At 42.8% G+C, this 13,805-nt stretch overlaps 1 protein-coding gene across 4 annotated transcripts in view; it reads left to right on the plus strand.

Moving 5' to 3' along the window:
* Positions 1-13,805, plus strand: part of kif13a (kinesin family member 13A) — a 322,598-nt gene that overhangs the window by 172,686 nt on the left and 136,107 nt on the right. For all 4 annotated transcript variants that reach the window (XR_007249645.2, XM_048552226.2, XM_048552242.2 and 1 more), the window contains exons 5-6: positions 1,116-1,208; positions 3,756-3,936. Coding sequence is in view for 3 of the 4 variants with exons in the window: in XM_048552226.2 (XP_048408183.1) it covers positions 1,116-1,208; positions 3,756-3,936 (274 nt within the window). In the remaining variant the exon portion in view is untranslated. The remainder of the gene's footprint in view (positions 1-1,115; positions 1,209-3,755; positions 3,937-13,805) is intronic.

A 13,805-nucleotide genomic window follows, 5' to 3' on the forward strand; every position in this document is an offset into this window, starting at 1 on the left:
TGTACAAAGATGCAAGTGAATAGATACCTGAGAAACATCACTGATTGAAGCCAAACTAGCCTTCAAAGCACACCACTGTGATACTTTTATTATGTCAATTTAGTATCGGAACACTTTTCCCAGGTAACAGCAATATCAAGCACCCCCATCATTTAGTACATGTTCCTGGAGTAAATCTTCTTTCTCCAAAGAAACACGCTTTGATTATCAGATTGGAGCTACCTTGTACTGATGTTGTAGAGATATTATAAATGCTGAGGACCAGTAGCTAGAATTATTCTGCTTCTGGCCAAGCTAGGTCTGACAATGCGGCTTCTTGGTTAAACTGCTGTACATCAAAGCTACAATATAATGGAAGTAGGCCAACGTTATTATTGTTATTATCTTGTGCTTTTATAACATGGTTCTAAACTGAGTTTTCCAGTTTCCCTGATTAATTACAGCCAATAACAGTGACACTGTTACTTCAGTATAAACCTGTGCTAAATTAACCATTTTGTGTTCTAGACATTTGGGACTGAATTAAGATGACTTAATCATTTTGCATAGAATCTTTGATGGCTGATGAAGATAAAGGATATTTTCAACTCGTGAGTTGAGACTGAAATCATTCCAAAAATTGAATTCTGTCTAAAATGACTAAAGATTTTCCAGACATTTTAATTTGTGGAATAGGGTTGCTTCAACAGTTAAGTTAGTTCTTTGGTTGTACAGATTTTTGATACCCTTATAGAAAAGGGACCATCTGGTGCAAAGCTAGATAGTTGAAATCAGAACATCATTGATTGGATTGTCAGTCTTCACTGAGTTAGCAGGACCCAATAGAGGTCTTTGATTTGACCATTGTACTGTTGGCTAAAGGAATCTACCAGTCAGCCAGTGCTCCGACTTTTGAGTAACTTGTCCTGTGACTTCAGCTCAGTTGAGATTTGAATTGTGTCGCCTTGTACAGAGAGGACAAGTTGCTAAAATGCAGTGTCTATGATTGCATCTTCGAAATGGTCAGTTTGAGAAGATACTGTCAAAATGATCGGTGGAGACAATAAAACTAGGTGATGAAAAGAAACAATATTTTTGTCTCAACTTGTGTTTTTATTCCTTTTTTTTTGCTTTAGGTCAAGAAGTAGTTTTCAAATGCCTTGGTGAAGGGATTCTTGAGAATGCATTTCAAGGATATAATGCTTGCATTTTTGCCTATGGACAGACAGGTAAGATATATGACGTCTGTAGTAAATTTCATGAGAGAATGGCTTGACACAATGTTGTATTATTTTAATTGCTGAAATTGATCATTTAGCAAGATACTCATCAACCATTTAAATCATGTAATTAAGTCACAGTCACAGTAGAAGCTCAGAACATATAGAAAGCTATTCAACACACACACTGCAATTCTGTGAGAGCAATCCAGAGCTAATTGTGGTGCCCTACTCCTTTTCCTCATTGCCATGAATTTTTGTTCATTTCAGATATTTATTCTATTTTCTTCGACAGGATCTGTGGCACAACATTCCTGTCTTCATAAAAACGTGTTTCCTGACATCTCTTCACTCTCAGTTAAAGTTTTAAGCACCTTATAATTGACCCTTCAACCATAGTAAAGTTTGCTTTGTTCAGTTGATTGAAACATTATATGCCGTGTACATGAACTCAGACTGGTGTAACTCTTCTATATTGAAATGCCCATTTGAAATGAAAATATTAGAAGAATTGAATCCAACGTTCACAAGAACCAAATGTTTCTCAAAGCTGGGTACCACGCATTGATAGTGGTTACAGCTGGTTCTCCTATAAAGTGTGTTCTGGTGATGTGAATTGGCTATAACACAGTTGACAAATTGGGGAACATTATTTGTAAAGTGCAGACTTGTGTTGGCTATCATGCAGTTCCATTGAGTGTGGATTGTATAATATAACACATACAATAATACAGTAACACACACAGAATGACTGTCTTGTTTGGAAAATACATGAAGTCTTGGTTTGAAATGTTTATGCTGAACGCATCAAATGCATCAGCGTTATTTAAAAATGCAGCTCATTTAAGTAAAGGAATGGACTCTGATGCTAAATTGATTGGTATAAACAAAGTATAGTTTAAAATAATGAGTGCTGTTAAAACGTGCACCTTTGTGTGTAGTATTTTTGCCTAGATTTTGTTACATGTTTAATATGTAAGAATTTTTGAACTTGCTCATGTAAGTCATTTATACCAAAAGTTGACTGATTTACAACCTGCTCTTTTCCAGTATTAATTTGAATACAATGTTACTTAGGTTCACAATTAACTTCAATGCCAATGGGCTACATAGGAAAGAAAGGTCAGATTCCTCTGCTTCACTTATCTGAAAATTTGTCCAGAAGTCTGTGCTGATGGAATGCCAGGTCTGATCAGCACTTAAATGGAAGAGGGAATTTTACTAAAAACTGATAATATCTCAATTTCGGGAGAGTTTCATGAAGGGCTGTTTGCTGTGAGTTCTATCTCGCACAATTTTTCACTGTTCACTTCTTTTGGATCATGCTCACACTATCATATAGTACGGACCATTGTTGGGAATTCCAGTGCCAGAACTCTCTTTAAAGCCCAGCAGTCAGTTCATTGCAAATACAAGGTCAGGTTCGTAAATGTATTGCCTCTTTGTGGCATTACCTGTCTAATAAACTGTGTTATTATAACTGTAGCTATAAGAACGAAATGACACAGGTGAGGAAGAATTTTGGAAAATATAATTGTGTCCTTTGTATCCCTAACCTTGCTTTTCCTAAAGGCCCTGTTGTTCATACAGTGCAATTTTCTATAAGCAATATTGCTCTGGAGCACAAGTATTGCATTATAGCAGAACTCACTGTATTTCACTCGGCAAAGGAATCTTGGAAATTCCTGTCTTCAGAACACCAGGAAATGGACAGAATTACAGAAGGTATTCCGAGGTGTCTCTGTTTTGCTGATGATATTGTGGTGACGGGGCAGTCCAAAGATAAGTATGTCTGAAACTTGTACTCGCTGATGGTTGAAGGACTTATTTTCAAAAGCAAAAAGTGTCAGGTAAATTTAAGTTAGACAAAATCTTTTGGCTCTATCAATTGAGATTATGGTGTTGGTCTTAGCCAGGCAAAGTCAAAAGATGTATGACGCATGTCTTCTCCCCCTCCCCCCACCCCGCCCCCCGCCCCAACCCGAGCAAGAAAAGTCTGCAGAAATGTCTCAGATTTTTAAAAATTCCTCATACTATACAAATGAAACCATTCTGACACATCATTGTTAAAAGCTTTGATAGAAAGATGTCCTATTTGTCATGAGTATAACGGATATACATGCAAATCACCCAAACATGCTTTGTCAGTGAAAACTTTTCTGCTTATAACTGACTTCCCTTCCTGCATCGGTAGCTTCTGCAAATGTGACCAGTTTGTCTGAAGCCAAGATGTACTGATTCACTTGGAATTGCGCAAAGGAAGTGTGTTGTGGAACAAGAGATCAAATGTTTGAAAAAATTAATTGCCAATACAGCCAAAATCCTGGTTTGATTTTATAACTAATCTGTTCTGTAAGCCTTAAGGAGCCATGCTTGGGAATCAGTTTGCGTATCCCTGCCTGAAACAGTGAGAAATTTGTTGCATAACCAGATGCTTTCAAAAATTGATTTTAACTTCCCACACTTGTTTAAAAAAAATTACCATGTTAACTGTTTTGGTACAACCTGTAGTCACCAAAGACACTATATAAATATGCCTTTTTCCTGCGTACATAGGTTCGGGAAAGTCTTTCTCAATGATGGGCAGTGTTGATGTACCAGGCCTTATACCTCGTCTTTGTGGTGCATTGTTTGGAAGAGTTTCCAAAGAGGAAAGTGAATCTCACACATTTAAAGTAGAAGTGTCGTATATGGAGATCTATAATGAAAAGGTGCGAGATCTCCTTGATCCAAAAGGGTAAGTATGAACTGAAAAGTTGTTTTGCTTTATCTTACTGTTGCCTTTGAGAAATTCAGTATCCCATGGAATGGATATTTAACATTTTACCTTGCATTGAAGGTTGAATAATCATTTCATGCAGTAATAATGTTATTGAGATATTGATGATAATAATAAAACACATCAAGCTGAAATTCATTACAGAAATATTACTTCAGTACTTTATCTTTCTTATTTTCCAGTTTATTTCTTGTTATTAAATTTTACCAGAAGATTTTCCCATATTCTTTCCTTCTGTTGAGGTGTCTAACAGTGTGTGAAATGGAAATTCAACTTATTAATAAATCTGGAATTACAAACTAGTGATAATGACCTTGAAACTATTGTCAATTATTAAAACTCATCTTGCTCATAAATGTCTTTTAGGGATGGAAATCTGCTTCCTTACCTGGATAACAAAATGTGAGGCTGGATGAACACAGCAGGCCAAGCAGCATCTCAGGAGCACAAAAGCTGACGTTTCGGGCCTAGACCCTCTCTGATGAAGGGTCTAGGCCCGAAACGTCAGCTTTTGTGCTCCTGAGATGCTGCTTGGCCTGCTGTGTTCATCCAGCCTCACATTTTGTTATCTTGGAATTCTCCAGCATCTGCAGTTCCCATTATCTCTGCTTCCTTACCTGGTCTGGCCGATACTTAATTCCAGACAGATAATTGACTCTTATTTCCCTCCAAAATGACATGGCAAGCCATTCAGTTGTACAAAATTGTTACATGTTGAAAAGGGATGGAATAAGACAGGCCATCATGTATCAACGTAAGCACCAGAAATGGCAACAGCACACTTGGACTTGGTGACCTTGCAAACATCTGGCGACTTGTGTGCAAAGTTGGAAGAATGTCCCACAGGCCAGTCAAGCAGGAGCCTGATGCAGTCATACTCATTTAATCATATCTTACAGAAAATTTCTCTCTGAAGAAGCATCATATTGGACTCAGTGTTGAAGTACTTGTGACGTTCTGGTCACTTTGCTATAGGAAGGATATTATTAAATTGGAGAGGATGCAGAAAAGATTTACAAGGATGTTACTGGGATTGGAGGGTTTGCGTTATAAGGACAAGCTGGATAGGCTGTTTATTTCCTTGTCATCACACTCAATTCCTTCTCGTTTTATATTATCAGCAAGCATGCAAAAATTATTTTTAATTCCCTCCTCCAAATTATTGATATATATATATTTGGCCGAAACATTGATTCTTGTGGGAGCTGTTATGATTCCAATTGGTGGTATTACAGAACAGGTCAGATCCCAGACTGAAATTTGGCTTAATAGATTATTTAAATGGCTTTAAAAGGATGGACATTTTGTGAAACACAAACATCCAATGCTATAGATAATAAAACGTGAGGCTGGATGAACACAGCAGGCCAAGCAGCATCTCAGGAGCACAAAAGCTGACGTTTCGGGCCTAGACCCTTCATCAGAGAGGGGGATGGGGAGAGGGAACTGGAATAAATAGGGAGAGAGGGGGAGGCGGACCGAAGATGGAGAGTAAAGAAGATAGGTGGAGAGAGTGTAGGTGGGGAGGTAGGGAGGGGATCGGTCAGTCCAGGGAAGACGGACAGGTCAAGGAGGTGGGATGAGGTTAGTGGGTAGCTGGAGGTGCGGCTTGGGGTGGGAGGAAGGGATGGGTGAGAGGAAGAACCGGTTAGGGAGGCAGAGACAGGTTGGACTGGTTTTGGGATGCAGTGGGTTGGGGGGGAAGAGCTGAGCTGGTTGTGTGGTGCAGTGGGGGGAGGAGACGAACTGGGCTGGTTTAGGGATGCAGTAGGGGAAGGGGAGATTTTGAAACTGGTGAAGTCCACATTGATACCATAAGGCTGCAGGGTTCCCAGGCGGAATATGAGTTGCTGTTCCTGCAACCTTCGGGTGGCATCATTGTGGCAGTGCAGGAGGCCCATGATGGACATGTCATCTAGAGAACGGGAGGGGGAGTGGAAATGGTTTGCGACTGGGAGGTGCAGTTGTTTGTTGCGAACTGAGCGGAGGTGTTCTGCAAAGCGGTCCCCAATCCTCCGCTTGGTTTCCCCAATGTAGAGGAAGCCGCACCGGGTACAGTGGATGCAGTATACCACATTGGCAGATGTGCAGGTGAACCTCTGCTTAATGTGGAATGTCATCTTGGGGCCTGGGATGGGGGTGAGGGAGGAGGTGTGGGGACAAGTGTAGCATTTCCTGCGGTTGCAGGGGAAGGTGCCGGGTGTGGTGGGGTTGGAGGGCAGTGTGGAGCGAACAAGGGAGTCACGGAGAGAGTGGTCTCTCCGGAAAGCAGACAGGGGAGGGGATGGAAAAATGTCTTGGGTGGTGGGGTCGGATTGTAAATGGCAGAAGTGTCGGAGGATAATGCGTTGTATCCGGAGGTTGGTAGGGTGGTGTGTGAGAACGAGGGGGATCCTCTTGGGGCGGTTGTGGCGGGGGCGGGGTGTGAGGGATGTGTTGCGGGAAATACGGGAGATGCGGTCAATGGCGTTCTCGATCACTGTGGGGGGAAAGTTGCGGTCCTTAAAGAACTTGGACATCTGGGCTGTGCGGGAGTGGAATGTCTTATCGTGGGAGCAGATGCGTCGGAGGCGGAGGAATTGGGAATAGGGGATGGAATTTTTGCAGGAGGGTGGGTGGGAGGAGGTGTGTTCTAGGTAGCTGTGGGAGTCGGTGGGCTTGAAATGGACATCAGTTACAAGCTGGTTGCCTGAGATGGAGACTGAGAGGTCCAGGAAGGTGAGGGATGTGCTGGAGATGGCCCAGGTGAACTGAAGGTTGGGGTGGAAGGTGTTGGTGAAGTGGATGAACTGTTCGAGCTCCTCTGGGGAGCAAGAGGCGGCGCCGATACAGTCATCAATGTACCGGAGGAAGAGGTGGGGTTTGGGGCCTGTGTAGGTGCGGAAGAGGGACTGTTCCACGTAACCTACAAAGAGGCAGGCATAGCTGGGGCCCATGCGGGTGCCCATGGCCACCTCCTTAGTCTGTAGGAAGTGGGAGGAGTCAAAAGAGAAGTTGTTGAGTGTGAGGACAAGTTCAGCTAGGCGGATGAGAGTGTCGGTGGAGGGAGACTGGTCGGGCCTGCGGGACAGGAAGAAGCGGAGGGCCTTGAGGCCATCTCCATGCGGAATGCAGGTGTACAGGGACTGGACGTCCATGGTGAATATGAGGTGTTGGGGGCCAGGGAATTGGAAGTCCTGGAGGAGGTGGAGGGCGTGGGTGGTGTCACGGACGTAGGTGGGGAGTTCCTGGACCAAAGGGGAGAAAATGGAGTCCAGATAGGTGGAGATGAGTTCGGTGGGGCAGGAGCAGGCTGAGACGATGGGTCGGCCAGGGCAGGCAGGTTTGTGGATTTCGGGAAGGAGATAGAAACGGGCCGTGCGGGGTTGGGGAACAATGAGGTTGGAGGCTGTGGGTGGGAGGTCAGACGCCAACTCTCTGACACCACCTCCTACCGCCTCCTCGATCATGACCCCACACCCGAGCACCAAACCATCATCTCGAACACCATTCACGACCTCATCACCTCAGGGGACCTCCCACCCACAGCCTCCAACCTCATTGTTCCCCAACCCCGCACAGCCCGTTTCTATCTCCTTCCCGAAATCCACAAACCTGCCTGTCCTGGCCGACCCATCGTCTCAGCCTGCTCCTGCCCCACCGAACTCATCTCCACCTATCTGGACTCCATTTTCTCCCCTTTGGTCCAGGAACTCCCCACCTACGTCCGTGACACCACCCACGCCCTCCACCTCCTCCAGGACTTCCAATTCCCTGGCCCCCAACACCTCATATTCACCATGGACGTCCAGTCCCTGTACACCTGCATTCCGCATGGAGATGGCCTCAAGGCCCTCCGCTTCTTCCTGTCCCGCAGGCCCGACCAGTCTCCCTCCACCGACACTCTCATCCGCCTAGCTGAACTCGTCCTCACACTCAACAACTTCTCTTTTGACTCCTCCCACTTCCTACAGACTAAGGGGGTGGCCATGGGCACCTGCATGGGCCCCAGCTATGCCTACCTCTTTGTAGGTTACGTGGAACAGTCCCTCTTCTGCACCTACACAGGCCCCAAACCCCACCTCTTCCTCCGGTACATTGATGACTGTATCGGCGCCGCCTCTTGCTCCCCAGAGGAGCTCGAACAGTTCATCCACTTCACCAACACCTTCCACCCCAACCTTCAGTTCACCTGGGCCATCTCCAGCACATCCCTCACCTTCCTGGACCTCTCAGTCTCCATCCTCGGCAACCAGCTTGTAACTGATGTCCATTTCAAGCCCACCGACTCCCACAGCTACCTAGAACGCACCTCCTCCCACCCACCCTCCTGCAAAAATTCCATCCCCTATTCCCACTTCCTCCGCCTCCGCCGCATCTGCTCCCACGATAAGACATTCCACTCCCGCACATCCCAGATGTCCAAGTTCTTCAAGGACTGCAACTTTCCCCCCACAGTGATCGAGAACGCCATTGACCGCGTCTCCCGTATTTCCCGCAACACATCCCTCACACCCCGCCCCCGCCACAACCGCCCCAAGAGGATCCCCCTCGTTCTCACACACCACCCTACCAACCTCCAGATACAACGTATTATCCTCCGACACTTCTGCCATTTACAATCCGACCCCACCACCCAAGACATTTTTCCATCCCCTCCCCTGTCTGCTTTCCGGAGAGACCACTCTCTCCGTGACTCCCTTGTTCGCTCCACACTGCCCTCCAACCCCACCACACCCGGCACCTTCCCCTGCAACCGCAGGAAATGCTACACTTGTCCCCACACCTCCTCCCTCACCCCCATCCCAGGCCCCAAGATGACATTCCACATTAAGCAGAGGTTCACCTGCACATCTGCCAATGTGGTATACTGCATCCACTGTACCCGGTGCGGCTTCCTCTACATTGGGGAAACCAAGCGGAGGATTGGGGACCGCTTTGCAGAACACCTCCGCTCAGTTCGCAACAAACAACTGCACCTCCCAGTCGCAAACCATTTCCACTCCCCCTCCCATGCTCTCGATGACATGTCCATCATGGGCCTCCTGCACTGCCACAATGATGCCACCCGAAGGTTGCAGGAACAGCAACTCATATTCCGCCTGGGAACCCTGCAGCCTTATGGTATCAATGTGGACTTCACCAGTTTCAAAATCTCCCCTTCCCCTACTGCATCCCTAAGCCAGCCCAGTTCGTCCCATCCCCCCACTGCACCACACAACCAGCTCAGCTCTTCCCACCCAACCCACTGCATCCCAAAACCAGTCCAACCTGTCTCTGCCTCCCTAACCGGTTCTTCCTCTCACCCATCCCTTCCTCCCACCCCAAGCCGCACCCCCAGCTACCCACTAACCTCACCCCACCTTCTTGACCTGTCCGTCTTCCCTGGACTGACCTATCCCCTCTCTACCTACCCACCTATCTTCTTTACTCTCCATCTTCGGTCCGCCTCCCCCTCTCTCCCTATTTATTCCAGTTCCCTCCCCCCATCCCCCTCTCTGATGAAGGGTCTAGGCCCAAAACGTCAGCTTTTGTGCTCCTGAGATGCTGCTTGGCCTGCTGTGTTCATCCAGCCTCACATTTTATTATCTTGGAATTCTCCAGCATCTGCAGTTCCCATTGTATCCAATGCTATAGATTTGGTTTCAACAATCAAACAGAAGCTTTTTATATGAAAACAAAAATGTATCAACCAAGTTATTTATCTATGACACAAGTTTAAAGATTTCAAAACTCTCAATAAACTACAGTTCCAGTAATCTCAGAAGCACTGCTTTACAGTACTTAAGCCAGAAAATTCTCTTCTTTGTCACCCCTATAGGACTTAATGTTTCAACTCCTAAATTTGAGAATCTTACATTATCTTTCATGAGTCTTCCTAAAACTGAGTTTATACATTTTTGGTGTCTGATACCTCTGTGGGATTTTAATGAACCACTTCTGGTCTGGAACATTCAAACTAATTTACTTGCATTCAGGTGATCTATTTCTAAACTATATCCCTTGTTTCAGAGCTCCTGTTTTATATATCCATCTTTAGCCCGAACCTCAAAATCTGAAAACCATAAAGACTTTCTTCAAATTGAGTGTTTCCCCAAGCCAAAAAATAAATTCCATCCTCGAACCTTCCACCTGAAGCCAAATACTCAAGTGTTTATATTGTTCACTTTTATATTCACTCAATGAAATCAAAACCACAATCTTCCTGGAGGTGTCTCCCTCTTACTGTGATTTCAAAGAAATCACCGTGACTACAGAAATGCTTAGAAGTTGATCATTAAAGTCTCTTCATAGATGCAGACCAAACCCACATACCACTTATTCAAACTACCAAAATAAATTATAATAAGATGTGTATAAATCTCACACATCACATTCTCCATGAGTAACTATCTTTTAGTCCATAAAAGATTAATTTATTCCTACTCTGCCTTTGTTTACAAACATACTTAAATCTATGCTGGTATATTACTTCTGGTCCCTTGTACTTCTAATCTTGTGTACTGACCTCTTAAGCAGGATTTTATTGAAGGCTTTTTGAAAATCTAAATACTATCACATTCATGAGTTCACCCTTATCTAATCTAAACTCTTATCCTCAGGAAAAAAATCAGTAGGTTTATCAATCATGACGTAGCTGATTATCACGAATCTATGTTGAATTTGTTTAATCCTTTTGATATTTTCTAAGTGTTCTGCCTTCATGTCCTTTAAAAGAAAGATTCTAGCATTTTATTTACTACAGATATTAGACTAACCAGTTTGTAATTCACTGTGTCTCTCCTAACGTGATCATATTTGTTGCCTTCTAATTTGTCAGGACTGTTCCACAATCTGCAGAATTTTGAAAGATGAAAATCAATGCTTCCATTATTTTCATAATACCTCCTTCAATAGACTGCACTATATATAATCAGGCCCTGAAGATTTATAACTTTGACTCACGTTAAAGTTTTGAACATTACTTTTTTCTGCTAATACTAATTTCCTTCATCTGTGAAGACAACACTGATGTAGGTGTTGAATCCCCCTGCTAGTTTCCTGCTCTCCATTATCATAGCTCCCATTTCAGACAATAAATCTAAATTGGTCTTTACTCATCTTTTACTTTTTTTTAAGCTTAAAGAAGTTATTACAGTCTGTTTTCATGTACCTTGCAAATTTGCAGTGACTTTTTTAAACCTATTAATCATTCTCTTTGTCATCTTTACTGAATTCTAATTGACTTCCAAACCTCAAGCCTGCTACATTTTCTAACAAAAGTATGGGACTCCTTGAAACTAATTCTATGCTTAATTTCTTTCTGTTAGCTTCAGTTGGACCACTTTTTTGATGCAAAAACATAGCAGGAAAGGAGTTCAATGATATGATTGTTGCAATGCATACATTGATTTCTTCACTGTTTGCCAATGGCTATGCACTGTAATACATTTTAATTAAATTTGCAAATCTATTGTAACCAACTCTTGCATCATACTTTTATAGCTTTCTCTGCTTAGATTTTGGCCTCAAGCTTTGGGTTGGATGACTTGATTTCTGTCTCAAGAAAAATAATTCTGTCATGTTATGATCACTCTTTCTATAAGAACTTGTGCAACAAGATTATTTATTGACCAATGCTCATTCTACAATAACAAATCTAAGAGCCTGTTCCTTAATTGATTCCTCAGTGTACTGGTCTGAAAATCCACATATGGTTTGTCCATTCTATGAGTAGATTAAATGCTCTCATGATTACTGCATGCATCTCTGATTTCCAGTTTAGACATTCCATTACCTTACCACTTGTTTGGAGGCCTATAGACAATATCCACAAATGTTGTCTGCTCCGTGTTGTTTCTTAGTTCCACCCAGACTGATCCTTACGTCTGTATTTTCTGAATAAATATCCTTTCTCAATATTGTTTTCAATATTGATTTCATTCTTTACTAATAGCACTAACCAACCTCTGTCTCTTTGCCTATCCTTCCTAAGTATTGATCATCCTTGAATGTTCAATTCCCAAGCCTGGTCATCCTACAACCATGCCTTGATAATCATAACTATATTGTATCTATTTACAACTATTTTGTTAATCCGTCCATATTATCGCAAATGCACTATCCATTTGGATCCAGCATAGTTAGATTTATCCTTTTAAAAATATTTACATTCATTCTATTTGTGTAAAGACCCTATTTGTAACTCTTGTTTTCTTTGTGCCCTACTTCTAATTTCTAGTTTTCATTTCCTACCTTTAGTTTCCCTTTTTTATGTCTACCCACTTAGTTCCCATCCCCATACCATGCTAACCAGTCTAGTGCACATTCTCTTAAACTTGAATGCAGTGCACTCTTTTCAAGTGTGCATCTGTTCTTAAGATAAGTAGGCCTCAATTCATCTGTGTTTTTGAGAACCAAGGGGAGTACTGTTGATAAGACCTTGGAGATTTCTTATGTCTGTCTTCTGTTCAGTCTGTTCTAACAATACATTTTTTAAATACAGAAAGTTTACACAATCATTGAAATGAATAAAACAAACTTTATTAATTATTCATCGGTTATACCATATTTGAAGTCTGGCTTTTAATAAATGATTTGTTGTTGGATAAGGGCAGATTTATAATATGAGTTGTTAGCATTCTAAAGCAGTATTAATATATTATGTAGCATGGCAGCCCAAAATGAATTCCTTGGGCTAGCAGAATACATGTATCTTGATTTCTAAAGTTGACAAAAATAAAACAAACTAAAAGTAAATATCTAAAGTCCAGATCAGCTTGCAATTGGAGAAGCATCTGTCCCTGACGGTATTAGTGGGAATGATCACTGGCTGGTTTTCACATTGATGCTCTCCATTATATTGTGTGACACTATGACCGTTCTAAATAAATAGATTAAGAAGAAATTGTGCGATTCATCTGTGAGGCTCTGTGGGCCAACAGTGGTGGTAAATTTATATTCACCTTGATCTGCTAACGTCACGGCCCTCTCATTTCTGTTTCGTCATCAAGCTGAGAGATCAATCTTGGTTTAAGGAAAAATTTAGGAGGGCACCTAAGAGTTGCACCAGACAAACACAAAGTTGAGTAAACAGCCTGATGAAGCTTAAACTAGGACAACTTCCATGTAAAATTGCTGAAGCAAATGCTATAGGCAGCAAAACAATTCCACAGCAAACCCAAGGCTCTGCCACATCCAGTTGTGAATGGTGATGGCCAGTTTAACAATTAACCAGGGAAGAAAACTTCACAAATATATCATCATATAAAGGGATAATCTAGCATTTTAGTGCAAAACAGGCTGAAACATTTGCAACCATCTTCACCCAAAAGTGCGAAGTGGTTGATCCACCTCAGCCTACTTCAGAAGTCCCCAGCATTACAGATGCAAGTCTTCAACCAATTTGATTCACTTTGTCGAAAGGCAAGAAATGACTGAAGGCTCTGGTATTGCTGAAAAGGTTTAGGACCCTGACAACATTCTGCCAATAGTAACAAAGGCTTGCTGCAGAACTTACTGTGCTTTAGCCCAAGCTGTTCCAGTGCAGCTACAACACAAGTATCTACCCACAGTTATGTCCTGTGCACAAAATGCAGGACAAATCCAACTAGATGAATTACAACCTTATCATTCTGCGGTCCATTATCAGCAAATGATGGAAATGTTATTAACAATGCTATGAAACAGAATGTCAGCAGCAATAACCTGCTCACTGACGCGTGGTTCGGTTTTCACCCAGGCCACTCAGCTGCTGACTCATGACAGCTTTAATCTAAGTCTAGACAGGAGAGCTGAACTCTAGATGTGAGGTGAAAGCGATTGCACTTGACAGCAAGGTATTCCAGCAGACTGGACTTGATAGGAAT

This window comes from Stegostoma tigrinum, chromosome 2 (assembly GCF_030684315.1).
Source record: "Stegostoma tigrinum isolate sSteTig4 chromosome 2, sSteTig4.hap1, whole genome shotgun sequence".
NCBI lineage: Eukaryota > Metazoa > Chordata > Chondrichthyes > Orectolobiformes > Stegostomatidae > Stegostoma > Stegostoma tigrinum.